Source organism: Thalassophryne amazonica, chromosome 17 (assembly GCF_902500255.1).
Source record: "Thalassophryne amazonica chromosome 17, fThaAma1.1, whole genome shotgun sequence".
Taxonomy (NCBI): Eukaryota; Metazoa; Chordata; class Actinopteri; order Batrachoidiformes; family Batrachoididae; genus Thalassophryne; species Thalassophryne amazonica.
In genome coordinates, this window is record NC_047119.1 from 9,173,332 (window position 1) to 9,188,883 (window position 15,552).

The window sequence follows — 15,552 nt, forward strand, 5'->3', positions numbered from 1 at the left end:
TCAAGACATTGTTCAGAAGAACAGCATAGTTTGATTAAAAAGTTGATTGGAGAGGGGAAACTTATACGCAGGTGCAAAAAATTATAGGATGTTCATCTACAATGATCTCCAATGCTTTAAAATGGACAAAAAAAAAACAGAGACACGTGGAAGAAAATGGAAAACAACCATCAAAATGGATAGAAGAATAACCAGAATGGCAAAGGCTCACACATTGATCAGCTCCAGGATGATCAAAGACAGTCTGGAGTTACCTGTAAGTGCTGTGACAGTTAGAAGACGCCTGTGTGAAGCTAATTTATTTGCAAGAATCCCCCACAAAGTCCCTCTGTTAAATAAAAGACGTGCAGAAGAGGTTACAATTTGCCAAAGAACACATCAACTGTCCTAAAGAGAAATGGAGGAATATTTTGAGGACTGATGAGAGTAAAATTGTTCTTTTTGGGTCCAAGGGCCGTAGACAGTTTGTGAGACGACCCCCAAACTCTGAATTCAAGCCACAGTTCACAGTGAAGACAGTGAAGCATGGTGGTGCAAGCATCATGATATGGGCATGTTTCTCCTACTATGGTGTTGGGCCTATATATCGCATACCAGGTATCATGGATCAGTTTGGATATGTCAAAATACTTGAAGAGGTCATGTTGACTTATGCTGAAGAGGACATGCCCTTGAAATGGGTGTTTCAACAAGACAATGACCCCAAGCACACGAGTAAACGAGCAAAATCTTGGTTCCAAACCAACAAAATTAATGCCTTGCAGATGTGAAGAAATCATGAAAAACTGTAGTTATACAACTAAATACTAGTTTAGTGATTCACAGGATTGCTAAAAAAGCAGTTTGAACATAATAGTTTTGAGTTTGTAGGGTCAACAGCAGATGCTACTATTATTGTGAACACCCCCTTTTCTACTTTTTTTACTAATAGCCCAATTTCATAGCCTTAAGAGTGTGCATATCATGAATGCTTGGTCTTGTTGGATTTGTGAGAATCTACTGAATCTACTGGTACCTTGTTTCCCATGTAACAATAAGAAATATACTCAAAACCTGGATTAATCTTTTTAGTCACATAGCACTACTATTATTCGGAACACTACTGTAAATAGTTGCATGTCACCAAACATGTCTTGGACTTCATTTCCACCAATCACTAAGAAATAGACAGGATGGCATTCTACGGCCAATCTGAAGAAGGCAGTTCTCAAAATGAGGAGACTAGTAAGGGAAGCCACCAAAACAGGAGACCTCTGTGGCTGCAGGCCGGTGGAGTCAAACAGAGAAGGCTTTTCCGACAAGAAAACACGTGAAATCTGGGCTCGAATCTCCTGTGGTCCTCCTGGCAAGCTGTAGCTGAAATTTTACTTTGAAAAAAATTCTTCTCTGTGCCATTCCGCCATGAAGCCTTTACTGGTGATGCAACAGACAAATGGTGTGCTATGCACATTTTATCGAGTCAGAGCCATAGAAGCCTATAACTCCTTCAGAATTGTCTGGGTGTCTTGATGGCTTCCGTCACTCGTTTATTCACAGTCGCTGTATTGAATCATTGCCGTCAATCTCATTTCTATAACTGATTGGGGAGGACTCAAGACTTATCCAAACTAAATTTCTTGTGTTAGAGGACTGGACTATAGGTTTAGCTCAAGTGGTGACAAGCATGTTTATTGATTTCTTGTTAAAATGGATGTTACCATGGATTAGTTGTTTTGATTACTTAACATTTGCTTTGTTTTCTGTCTGAGATCCTGCCTGCTGGATGTCTGGGGCCAAAGCTGGCCAGAGTACAACGACGACAACACCCTGCAACTGGATCAGGCTGATGATTCAAGGAGTCTGGTTGGAACGACACACCAGCAAACTGGAGACTTTGGGGAGTTCGACTTCCTTGCTTGGAGGAGTTTTGGATGGAAGGTGACTTTCCCACCAGCTGCTACACTTAGAATAGCCTGTGCAGCTGTGCTGCTTTGGGGTTTAAAACCAGGATCCAATTCACTCCAGTTCCTGAATATCCCTCACTCTCTCTCTCTCTCTCTCTCTTCTTCAGGGTCACCCTTTAGCCCACGTCTGACCCCAGTGAGGTGGACATGGCAGATGTGTGCACAGTGAGACAGTTTACATTTTTCTTGATAGCGGCTGTGGTGCCACACCCTTGATTTTGGGAATTATGGATTTATTCAAGTAAACCTGAACAGACCATGAGCAAGAGCATGAAGGAACACAAGTCCACAAGGTTTATGGCCACCAACATATAGACAACAGGGACATTAAAAAGGATAAACAACAACAGTATAAACAAGAAGGGTATGACACTTGGCAGTCGCATGAGTCTTTGCAAAGGTTGCACTGTTGACCTGATGCAAAAATAGCTCCAGATATTTACTTATTACTTGAGTACATACAGTACTCTCACTTATCTGAAGCCAGCTGGCTGTAAAAGTGATGACAGAGTTGATGGTTTGCTCTTGGGGGTTTTAGTTGGTTTATTCTCCTGTCTCCTCATTGTTTGTCTCTGTCTCCTCTTATCTTCTATCAACTCTTTTCTCCCGGTTAGGTTATCAGATCTTTTCATTTCACCTTTTTCTATTCTCTACATTTGCCTTTTTATTTCCTTCAGTTTCTTTCAGTATCTTGCTTTCTGCTGCCACCTGGTGTTCCCTTTTATTATCTTCAGTTTCATGTAGTGTCTGAATGTTTGCTGCCCTCTGGTGTTTTCTTAGATCCCCTACATTAGGCTTTGATTAAGTTCACCTGTTTGGGTCTGCACCTGCAACAATTAAGGCTATATTTAGTGACTCCTGCTTTGTCCTTAGTAAAGAGTCCGTTGCTTTAACACTTGTATATTGTAGGCTGATGGTTTTGTTTTCTGTTTCCTCTCTTGGTAGTGAGTATGGTATTGGTTTTCTGTACTCTGGAGTTGAACTCATTACTAAGAAGAAAAGACTTTCTGAGTTAACTCTGATCTCTGGGTTTGAACCTATTTGTTAAGAAGTAAAGACTTTGGTTGAATCTTGTCATTGAGTTTGTACTTAGTTGTCCTTAGTTGAACCTAGTTTGAGTCACTCATCTGTGATGAAGTGCTTTCTTACTCCTCAGTTGGCACTTTTTATGCAGAAGATAATCCTAGCTTTGAATTCTGTGTTTGAACTCATCTTCTATGAAGAGGAACTCCTTGGTTTATTCTGTTTGTGTCTGGAACTCTCCAGTCTTAGAACTCCTTAGTTTGCTCACACCAGCATGAAGATTCTTCAGTTCATAGTCACCAGTTTATGAAGAGGATTCCTTCTGTCAGTCTGACTGTTTGACTCTTACTTGTGTTCAATAAAACTGTGCTTTAACACCACCCTGTGTCTGAGCTGTCCTGCATCCTGGGGTACTGTTCTGCCCAAGTCCTGATTCTAGTTTGCCACCATAACTCCTAACCTGGACAGTTTTTCTTTAGTACTTTTTCCCTTAATCATATCTTGCAGGAATGTTTGATCACAATAACACAAACCTGTGTAAACAACACATTTTGTATTGCCTGAAAGTCTTTAAAATCTCTATAATGTTTTGGCAAATCATAACCAAACTCATAAGCGCCATTCTCTGACTCTGCTCTATATCCCCTGTAAGAGTGGTATCATCCACATATCAGAGAAAACAGCTGATTAAATATCACTCGCATATATAAGGAATAGTGTCCCAAGAATAGAGCCTTGTGGTAATCAACATTCTACAAAAAGAGGGGCTGAAACTGAGGCTCCAATTTTATCTCTATTGAAAGTAGACTACTCTCAATTTTATGATATTGTGCTTAGAATAGAAATTGGACAATAGTTACCTGTATCTAATTTATCACTGGGCAGCACAGTGGTTTAGTGTTTAGCACTCTTTGCCTCACAGCAAGGTTGTGGGTTCACATTCCACCTCATCCTTTCTGTGAAGTTTGCATGTTCTCCCTGTGTGTGTGGGTTTCCTCCCATTTGTAAAGACATCAGTCCATCCAGCTGTAAAAATGGGTACCGGCCATGGTTGAAGAAGTAACCTGTGCCAGACTAGCATTCCTTCCATGGGGAGTCAGATTTTCATTGACTTCCAACTGTATTTCGTGACGGTATCACAAAAAGTACATTTATCTATTGGTTTGTGATACTGTCACAAAAAGCACTGCATTTTTGTGACATGAACACAAATTAATTTTGTGATGGGAGCACAAAATGCAGGGTGACGCAGGCGGGTTATGGTTAGGGAAGGGAGAAGGTTATGAGACTGGGCTGTCTGCTTCACAATACAAAAACTGGAAATAAGCATGGGCACCAGAGGTGATGGCTGTGAGTCAGGTCAGTTTAATGAGTAGCCACTCCCATCTCTGTCATTCATACTGAGCTTTCTTATCCCCCAACCTGTGCAAATTGGCCATAAATATTACAAAAGCCCTGGGGTAAAAGAGAATACTCCACCTCCCCCAATAAAACTAATCTTACCCAAAAAGCATTTTGGGTCACAAAAGGGAGGGGGTGTTCCACACTGGACAGGCTGCCACTCCGGGGATGCCAGAAATCAATCAGGTCTGGGGATCCTGAGAGTCAAGGCTACATAATGACACAATATTTATTGATAATCGGCAATTAAACTCTTTTTGTAGTTTTAGTGCAATTTACCTTATTCTGGTAAACCAGACTTTGCAAAGAAATTTGCTAATTCTCAAACTGCCAGACTAATTTTACCCTGCAATAGACGGCAAAATCAAAAATCAAATTGATGTCAAAACAACAGAGCACATTCAGCTTCGTACAGATTATTTTGTTTATATAGCACTTTAACGCTACCAAAGTACTTCACCAAATAATACACAAGCAAGTGCCTTCATCTGCTCCCTTGTTTCACTCTGGGACACCACTGCAGGTCTGAAGTGGATCCGCTGGTTGATTTGGCACAAGTTTTATACCGGATGCCCCTCCTGATGCAACATCACTGCAAAAACTATCCCTCTCAAAATAAGACAAATAATCTGAAATCTAGCCAAATTGTCTTGTATTAAGCAAAAAAAAAAAAAAAAAATCTGCCAGTGGGGCAAAAATGTCTAAGCACTGAATAATCAAAATGTGCCTTAAAACTAGACAGAATTCTTCCTTTAAGATTAGCTTCTATCTTAAAATAAGGAAAACAATCTTGTTCCTTTGCTTGGATGATTTGAAATCCATTGTCTTTCCTTGTTACTGGTTAAATACAACTTGATATGAGCTGGAAAAACTTAAGAAAAAGTGAGATGCATTTTCCCAAAATAAGATTTTTTTTTATAAAACAAATGCTTGACAAGATTATTTTTCTATTTAGACAAAAAATTAAGTCAAATTTTCTTTAAACAAGTCTGTTTTAACCTTCTTAGATATCAGTTTTTGCAGTGATTACATGGAGAACTCAGATAGTATGAAACCTCAAAAATACATGGATTGTCTTATTTTTTAAAAAGTTCATCAAGATGGAGCTTATATCCTCCTGTTTTTCTGTTTTCAATACTTTTTTTTTTTTTATCTTTCAGCAATTAAGAATCATTCTTACTCGAAGTCAAAATATGGGCTCGGGAATTGACTTTGCATCCATTTGTCCATCTGTCGGTCTGTGCTCAGCATAACTCCAGTCCTACTACTGCCAGGATCTTCAAATTCACAGGGAACATTATTGGGACACGGACCTTGGACAAGTTCAATAATGGCTAACCTTGACCTATTTTAAAGGGTCAAAAGGTCAGTCTGTTTCCTATTTTTGTACTAATATGGCCGAGGGTATTTTAGTATTGCGTTATATTTAAAAACTGCAGGACGAAGGTCTGCTATCCCACGAAACGTATGAAAACCCACTTAAATTTAATGTGCCAATAAACACACAAGCCAGGAGCGTGACCTTTTTAACTAAAATATAAACCTGGTACAGGTCAGGAAAAAAAAAGTCAGTTGTGCCATGGTTGAAGCCTTTCATCATGTTAAAATTCATTCTTCGTCTTGTTCCTTTCAGTGTCGATCAAACCTTCTGTCATGAGGGCAGCACTACAACGTGCTTAAGAACTCCTTCACCTGCAAAAACAACAAACCAGTATTATGAATTATGAATTGACAAATAAATCAACTATTTTGATAAACTGTACTTTCTAGACTGAGTTGTGCATTTTTTAAAGTTGTTTTGATGGTCCTGCAACTTATATTTCAGAGACATGTCAGGAAAAAAAAAACACTTATCATTGATGGTTTATCTTCTTCTTTGTCTTTCGGCTGTTCCCGTTAGAGGTCGCCACAGCAGATCAATCGTTTCCATCTCACCCTGTCCTCTGTATCTTCCTCTGTCACACCAACCACCTGCATGTCCTCTCTCAGCACATCCATGAACCTCCTCTTTGGCCTCCCTCTTCTCCTCCTGCCTGGTGGCTCCATCCTCAGCATCCTTCTCCCTATATACCCTGGGTCCCTCTGCACATGTCCAAACCATCTCAATCTCGCCTCTCTGACTTTGTCTTCAAACCGTCCCACCTGAGCTGTCCCTCTGATATGTTCATTCCTAATCTTGTCCATTCTTGTCACTCCCAAAGAGAATCTCAACATCTTCAGCTCTGCCACCTCCAGCTCTGCCTCCTGTCTTTTTGTTAGTGCCACCGTCTCTAAACCATACAACATAGCTGGTCTCACTACTGTTTTGTAAACTTTCCCCTTCACTCTTGCTGATATTCTTCGGTCACAAATCACTCCTGCCACCTTTCTCCACCCACTCCACCCTGCCTGCACTCTCTTCTTCACCTCTCTACCACACTCTCCATTACTTTGAACAGTTGACCCCAAATATTTCAACTCATCTACTTTCACCACTTCTACTCCTTGTAACTGCACTATTCCACTGGGCTCCCTCTCATTCACACACATGTACTCAGTCTTGCTTCTACTGACTTTCATTCCCCTTCTCTCCAAAGCATATCTCCACTTCTCCAGACTAGACTCAACTTGCTCTCTACTCTCACTACAGATCACAATGTCATCTGCAAACATCATAGTCCATGGGGACTCCTGTCTGATCTCATCTGTCAACCTGTCCATCACCACTGCAAACAAGAAAGGACTCAGAGCTGATCCTTGGTGTAATCCCACCTCCACCTTGAATGAATGTCATTCCGACTGTGCATCTCACAGCTGTCACACTATTCTTGTACATGTCCTGCACTACCCTAACATACTTCTCTGCCACTCCAGACTTACTCATACAATGCCACAACTCTTCTCTTGGCACCCTATCATAAGCTTTTTCTAAGTCCACAAACACACAATGTAACTCTTTCTGTCCTTCTCTGTACTTTTCCAACAGTATTCTCAGAGCAAACATTGCATCTGTAGCGCTCTTTCTCGGCATGAAACCATATTGCTGCTCACAGATCTTCACCTGTTTTCTAAGCCTAGCTTCTACTACTCTTTCCCATAACTTAATGCTGTGGCTGATCAGCTTTATGCCTCTGTAGTTACTGCAGCTCTGCACATCACCCTTGTTCTTGAAAATAGGAACCAGCACACTTCGTCTCCACTCCTCAGGCATCCTCTCACTTTCCAAGATTTTATTAAACAATCTGGTTAGAAACTCTACTGCCATCTCTCCTAGACATTTCCATGCCTCCATTGGAATGTCATCTGGACCAACTGCCTTTCCACTCTTCATAGCAGCCCTCACTTCTTCCTTGCTAATATCTTTTACTTCCTGATTTACTCTCACCACATCATCCAGCCTTCTCTCTCGCTCATTTTCTTTATTCATCAACTCTTCAAAATATTCCCTCCACCTTCTCAGCACACACTCCTCACTTGTCAGCATATTACCATGTGCATCTTTTACCACCCTAACCTGCTGCACATCCTTTCCAGCTCTGTCCCTTTGTCTGGCCAATCGGTACAAGTCCTTTTCTCCTTCCTTACTATTCAACTTCTTGTACAGCTCGCAATATGCCTTTTCCTTTGCTTTTGCCACTTCTCTTCTCGCCTTATGCCGCATCTCCTTGTACTCCTGTCTACTTTCTTCATCTCTCCGACTATCCCAAAACTTTTTCGCCAACCTCTTTCTCCTTATGCTTTCCTGGATCTCTTCATTCCACCACCAAGTCTCCTTGTTTTCCTTCCACTGTCCAGATGTCATACCCAGTACTGCCCCAGCTGTCTCCCTCACCACATCTGCAGTACTTTTCCAGTTGTCCAAAATTGCTTCCCCTCCAACTAGTGCTTCTCTCACCTGCTCGCTAAATTTCACAGTCTTCCTCCTTCAGCTTCCACCATCTGATCCTTTGTTGAGCTCTCACTCTCTTCTTCTTTACCTCTAAAGTCATCCTACAAACAACCATCCTGTGCTGTCTAGTGACACTCGCTCCTGCTACCACCTTACAGTCTGTGATTTCTTTTAGCTTGCATCTCCTATAAAGAATGTAGTCCACCTGTGTGCACCTTCTTCCACTCTTATGTTACCCTGTGCTCCTCCCTTTTCTTAAAGTAGGTATTCACCACAGCCATTTCCATCCTTTTTGCAAAATCAACTACCATCTGTCCTTCCCCATTCCTATCCTTGATACCATATCTACCCATTACTTCCTCATCACCTCTGTTCCCTTCACCAACATGCCCATTGAAGTCTGCTCCTATCACCACTCTTTCATGCTTGGGCACACTCTCCACCACCTCATCTAACACACTCCAGAAATCTTCTTTCTCCTTCATCTCACAACCAACCTGTGGGACATATGCACTGATGATATTCATCATCACCCCTTCAATTTCCAACTTCACACTCATCACCCTGTCAGACACTCGCTTAACCTCCAACACACTTTTAACATACTCTTCCTTTAAAATGACCCCAACACCATTTCTCTTCCTGTCCTCACCATGGTACAACAACTTGTACCCACCGCCGATGCTCCTGCTCTTACTTCCCTTCCACTTGGTCTCTTGCACACACAATATGTCTACCTTTCTCCTCTCCATCATATCAGCCAGGTCATACTACCAACATTCAAAGTCCCCACTCTCATTTCCACCCTTCTAGTTTTCTTCTTCTCCCGCTGTTCGTGGCAACGTTTTCCTCCTCTTCTTCGTCGTCTTCATTGATGGTTTATACTGATGTAAAAGAGGTACTGTGATTCACACTCCAGAGAAGAAGGTGGCGATAATTACCATTAGGCTGGATACCAGCTGCCTTAAAACAAGATGATGAACTAAATAAGGACGACATCTTGGGTCTTACAGCAAGAGTAAAATTAATAAATCATGATCTTAAACTGAAAGATCATGCATTTGAATAAATACAGGGATTAACCTTCACATGACTCAGAACTCCACTTGTCTGGACTTTGTGGAACAGCCAGAACAACAAAGAGGAAGATAGCTCAGCTAAGGTAAAGCTTACTAAAATATTTCACAAATGTATGAGTCTTAAAATGTTTAATTCCATTTAGTGAGGTAAATGTGCACATGTTTAGCTCTGAACAGACTAGACAGTGGTGACAAGAAGCAGCTTACTGTTGAATTCTTTGCACCTTGTACATTAACATTAATTAGCTTGGTAGCTCAGGCTTGCTAACAAGGTGATATATATATATATATATATATATATATATATATATATATATATATATATATATATATATATATATATATATATATAAATAATGAGCCAATAAAATTAATTTTGTTTCTGGCTGCATGGAACAGTTTCAAAATTAAATGCAACTGATATGCATACATGTTCATCTATCCATCCCCTGACTTAATTCATCAAATTGGGCCAATAACTATTACGCAGACATTTTCTGCCTGTATTTTTAAACGTGTCTCTACAAAATATATCTTTTGTTGTTGTTTAATAACTTTGGACATTTCATTTATTATTACTATAAAAATCTTAGTTTATATGCATTCATTTCTGTACTCAAAAATCGGGAGTAATACCAATAAAGTTGATCAGGACTGTATCTCAAAAGTGCTTTACCACTGGAACAAGCACAATTTTCAGAAATTAGCATCTAATTTGTGGAAGAACTCTTGTGTTCCCACAGAAAAAAAACAAAGGCTAATTATAAAAGTACCACAAACTTCTTTTTAAGTTGGTTCAACAGAGATTTACACTTTTCAGTAGACCATGGACTAGAGGAGAGAAGCTGACGGAACAAAACAACTATCTGTTGGACACCCGTATGTAAAAAAAAAAAAAAAAAGTCAGATACCATGTAGTTCCAGCAGCACTGCCAGAAACTGTGTTCCTGCTGAAAACAGCCTGTGCCAAACCTCAGCAAACAGTTTGCCAGAATTTGGAACTAAAAACAGCCCTTCAATATGGCCTCCAAAACCCACCCCACCTACAGTATGTTTGTGCTTCACCCAATGTGATGCCTAAAAAAAAAAATTCCATTTCCTCAACTGTTATATGAGAAAATATTTCAGTTTTCACCCGGATGGCTTCCTTCATTGCTGGTGTCCACCAGGAGGTTTGCAGTCAAATTCAAGTTGATACTCATCATCTTGTAAAAAAAAATCGCGGTGGGATTTGGAGTACAGAGTTTTAGTTTAGCAACCAGGTTTTTGACCCATGTCAGTTTCATGTCCTTTTCTAATATTTGGATGGAAACAAATGTTCAAACTCACCTTCTCAATCATGTCGGTGAGCTTGATTTTATCCCCCTTAAACTCATCATTCACATCCATCGTTAAGATCGGCACATCGTTGAGGTATTCAAAGTCTATGCTGTGGATCAGACGTGACAGTTAATGACGCCACTGCAGCAATCGCGGCTGCTGGTGAGAAATTATTTTAATGCAACATTTTTCACTGGCACCCAAGTTGTGCTGATGTGTTGCACAACAATGAACAACTCAGGAAAAAAAAAAGGGGGGGGGGTGTCTGGAATTTTTATTTTTAATTTTAAACTAGGCATTTTATAGCTTGAACACACTAAGTCTATCTGAGATCACTGACAGCGCACATCTGCCTCGCTGTTTGATAGCCCGATGTTAACAAAAAACAGACAGCAGCTGCACACACACACTGCAGGCCTCGGGTGCAGGGGCGGACCCACAGGGGTGAGTGGCGGGAAAACTCTGCCCCTCACCCCTTAAAGGTTCACTTTTGTTGGTATTTGAAATACATTTTTTGCCCATAATAATAATAGTAATAACCACCACCACCAAATTCTAATACTTTGAAAAAATAAGATATATTTAATAATGTACTATTATCTTTGATTCACTATTTGTAATATTTGTTTGCCTAAAACTCAGGATTCATACACTACATACAGTGTCTTCTTTAATTTTAAAAGTGATCATATTAAAGATTTTACTTATTTAGATCGAATCCTACTCAAATTGGTCTTTTCACTCTATTGACGCTCGGAATTTGTACACTGAACAAAAATATGAATACAACACTTTTGTTTTTGCTCCCATTTTTCATGAGCTGAACTCAAAGATACACAAAAGACCTATTTTTTCCTCAAATATTGTTCCCAAATCTGTCTAAATCTGTTAGTGAGCACTTCTTCTCCATCCCACCTCACAGGTGTGGCATATCAAAATGCTGATTAGACAGCATGATTATTGCACAGGTGTGCCTTAGGCTGGCCACAATAAAAGGCCACTCTGAAATGTGCAGTTTAGCTTTATGGGGGGGTCAGACAACCAGTCAGTATCTGGTGTAACCACCATTTGCTGCATGCAGTGCAACACGTCTCCTTTGCACAGAGTTGATCAACAGCTGGACAACATCAAATGTGAGCATTTGCCCACTCAAGTTGGTTATGACGAACTGCAGCCAGGTCGAGCCCCCGAAGAGGATGACGAGCATGCAGATGAGCTTCCCTGAGATGGTTTCTGACTGTTTGTGCAGAAATTCTTTTGTTCTGCAAGCTGATTGTTGCAGCAGCTGTCCGGGTGGCTGATCTCAGATGATCTTGGAGGTGAACATGCTGGATGTGAAGGCTGGTGTGATTACACATGGTCTGGGGTTGTGAGGCCAGTTAGATGTACTGCCACATTCTCTGAAACACCTTTGAAGATGGCATGTGGCAGAGAAATGAAGATTCAATTCATGGGCAACAGCTCTGGTGGGCATTCCTGCAGTCAGCAGGCCAATCTGTGGCATTGTGCTGTGAGATAAAACTGAACATTTCAGAGTGGCCTTTTATTGTTGCCAGCCTAAGGCACACCTGTGCAATAGTCATGCTGTCTAATCAGCATCTGTGAGGCGGGATGGATTATCATCAGCAAAGGTGAAGTGCTCACCAACACAGAATTGTGAGCAATATTTGTAAGAAATAGGTCTTTTCTGTGTATGTAGAAAATGTTTTAGATGTTTGAGTTAAGCTCATGAAAAATGACAGCAGTGTAGTTTTAGATAAACTGTAAAGCTGAAGTTTCAGCTGAAGGCTTCCATTGGTATTTGAAAAAAGTAAAATGCTGGAGCGCCTCCTGACCTCCAGCACCATCATGCTCTAAATTTCCAGAGTGTCCTCCCTCCTCCTCGTTATGGAGATTTATTTCAGATCTTAATACTTTTACTCTCCAGGCTTGTTAGTTTTCATGAACTGTCTGAACCCCAGTCTGATTTGTGGGGGTTTTCCTCACTTCATGGTCCTGTGCTGCAGCCAGCTGTCATGCTTAAAGTGCAGCTTCTCCGAATACTCCAGAGGGATGTCTTGCTCCTTCTGTCTGCCTCTCAGGCGCAGTCTCTCCAAACATCTCTGCACATAACAACAACAACAAAAAGAAGCTACTTTGTGGAGTGACGTGTTGGTTTGTTAGTCTTGTGTCGGAGCTAAAAGCAGCAAGAAGAGAACAACAGCGACCTGGCAGAGTACCTCTGGTGACGCTCTGAGGTAAATGATCCCATCCAGCTTGATGTTTTTGCCAAACTGATCATGGAGCCAGCTGTGGCAGTCCTGGTAGATGGACCGTTCTGTCTCAGTCATAGACCCGCTCTCATAGAGCTTGGCGGCAAAGATGTACCTATAACATCATGTGCAGAATATACATGGATTCACAAGTGCCTCATGCAAAAGCGCACTTCTTCATATGGCATATTTCTAGGCTTTGGCAAATGCCTAGGCATGTACCCTATAAAATGCAAAGGGACATAATTAAATAAATGCTAATGTTTTATACGCCACCAGATTAAATGGGTGCATATTGAGGAAAATCTGATAGAATGTGTAATTTTAATGCACCATATCAACTAAAAAAATTAATAAACAATAAAATAATTAAAAAACAAAACTGTTTTGCTAATGTAATGTGTCTGCCACCTGGTGGTCATGTCTGGACTTGTTGCATGGAATAATCATGTGCATGATGGGAACAGGGAGCAGGTGTAGCTGAAGGAACATGTTGCTTGAAATAATCCTGTTTGTTACATCATTTCATTTCCAAGCTTAACTTTATTCATTCATCCATTCATACACACGTGTGCGTGTTTTATTTTCTGAAAGCTTTTCCATCCATTTTTAAAATGGCTATATTTAGGAAACATGCTGTTTGGAAGGTAAATGCATATATGTATGGTTATAAAATCATCATGTGAACTTGTTTAGTTCTTGCAAAAAAAAAAAAAAAAAAAAAAAAGCAGATGAAATCTTTCAAATTTCAAACCCACATAAATTTTCATATCCCATATATCAAAACAATTTGCAACCAATTTATAGTAAATGAATGTCGAAGCTTTTTTTTTTAATTCGTCTTTGATGTGAATGATATTTTTAATCATACATGCAAAAAAAGAAAATCACCAGTTTTGTGCACATTACCTGTCACTGTAGATGGAGCGCTCAAAGAACTGTACAGGGTTCTCAGCTTCCCGGAGCTTCCCATTGGCTGATTTGATCTGGGCACGCACAGGGCTGATACATACGTAGCTCTGGAAGGTGTAAGCCCACCGCAACGGTTTTTCATACATCATCTGTAAAACATTGCCTCCACATCTCTGTGATGTCGTCAGCTCCTGGACACGGGGGGTCAAAAAACTTTAAGTACATTGGAATAAAGGAGATGCAAGTACAGCTCAGTCAATACATGCATCCATTCATATAGTTTTCAGATATCCTGCTGACAGACAAACTAGTACTATCAAGTAATAATAATTCAATACTGTGAAACATTTTATATAAATGCACATAAATCAGGATTTATATATATATATATATATATATATATATATATATATATATATATATATATAATATGAAGAGTTCAGATGCTAAACCCAGTATCTCTAAAACCATAAATTTTTAGTTGAGGCCAATATGTACGTGGCTGTCAAGGGGACCATCAGTGTGCAAAATATGAAAATTTGAACAAACTATTTTAATTTTATTGATGAAAGTCTGTGCATTTCCAAATATGGTTTCCTTTAAATCTCCATTTTCAACTGCATTTTTCTCCATTAAAAAAAAAAAAAATACTTACTGGGTTTTGCATCTGAACTCATATATATATATATATATATATATATATATATATATATATATATATAATTTCTCAATTATGCAAACAAAATATTTTCTGTATGCAATATTCAAAATTATCATATGGTGGTTTGCAAAGCTGTTTGACATGGTAGCTTTAAAAGTTTAGAAAACAAAAAATATTACCACCTGGAGGCTCATTTATTTTTTTATTTTTGCTTACATTATCTTACACCCAAGTACAAATACAATGAGGCGTAGGACCGTCTGGCAACATGTGATGCAAGTAATCTGGCAACAAAAATGATGACGTCACCCCTCGGGGGCGTGTTAAATTTTAAATACCTCAAAGTCGTCGCCCGTCGTCGTGTGAACGTTGCACCATCTGGCGATCGGTTCGGGTATTACTTCCCAGTCGGCGCTCTGCTTCTCCAGAAGTTGCACTAAAGTCGACTTTCCTGCCGCTGAACACAAACAACACTTTGTTTTTTGAAACCAAAACCGCGCCTTGTATTTCTGACAAGTCCAGAAATCTGCTCGAACAACGAACGGTATATATAATTTGTTTGAAATTTTTAGCGGCTAAATCCTACATTATGTAATTACCCCCCGTTTTGTACGACACGTCGATTAATTTATTATGGTAATAAAAAAAAATATGCAGTGTCGAATAGTAAAATACACTTACCGATATTTCCTTCCACTGAATCCCGCTTTATGAATCATACGTTGTGTGTGTTAGAATTTGACCAGAATATGGTCATTGGTTGACTTAGATGTGAAGCTGGTTTGTTCTGAATGGTAGTTTGCACCGCACCTTGAAGGCATTACACGTCCAAAAGTTCAGTTTCTGTGACTGTTCTAGCCGGTCTGGTTTGACTTGAGGTGGTGGAGCTAGACTCAGCCACATTACACAGTGTGACATGACGGTTCAGTTACTTGGATAACAGTCTTCAATTCATTCAACAACATTTGTATTAAAATGGGTCTGGTTTCTCACTTTGTTGTTGAACGTGAATTGTGATCAGATAGCAAAGCCACAAAATATTTCCTCACCTGCTGCCTTCATAAAAACTGTCATGTAGCTATGCAGTATGACT

General features: G+C 39.9%; 1 protein-coding gene across 1 annotated transcript; it reads right to left on the reverse strand.

Moving 5' to 3' along the window:
- Positions 1-5,797: 5,797 nt before the first annotated feature.
- Positions 5,798-15,377, reverse strand: dck (deoxycytidine kinase). The gene is made up of 8 exons (XM_034192978.1): positions 15,270-15,377; positions 15,141-15,165; positions 14,798-14,916; positions 13,796-13,989; positions 12,854-13,001; positions 12,621-12,736; positions 10,644-10,743; positions 5,798-6,059 (listed from the first exon to the last, which is right to left on the reverse strand). The coding sequence occupies exons 1-8, from the start codon at positions 15,375-15,377 to the stop codon at positions 6,033-6,035; spliced, it is 837 nt and encodes a 278-aa protein (XP_034048869.1). The 3' UTR covers positions 5,798-6,032.
- Positions 15,378-15,552: the final 175 nt, after the last annotated feature.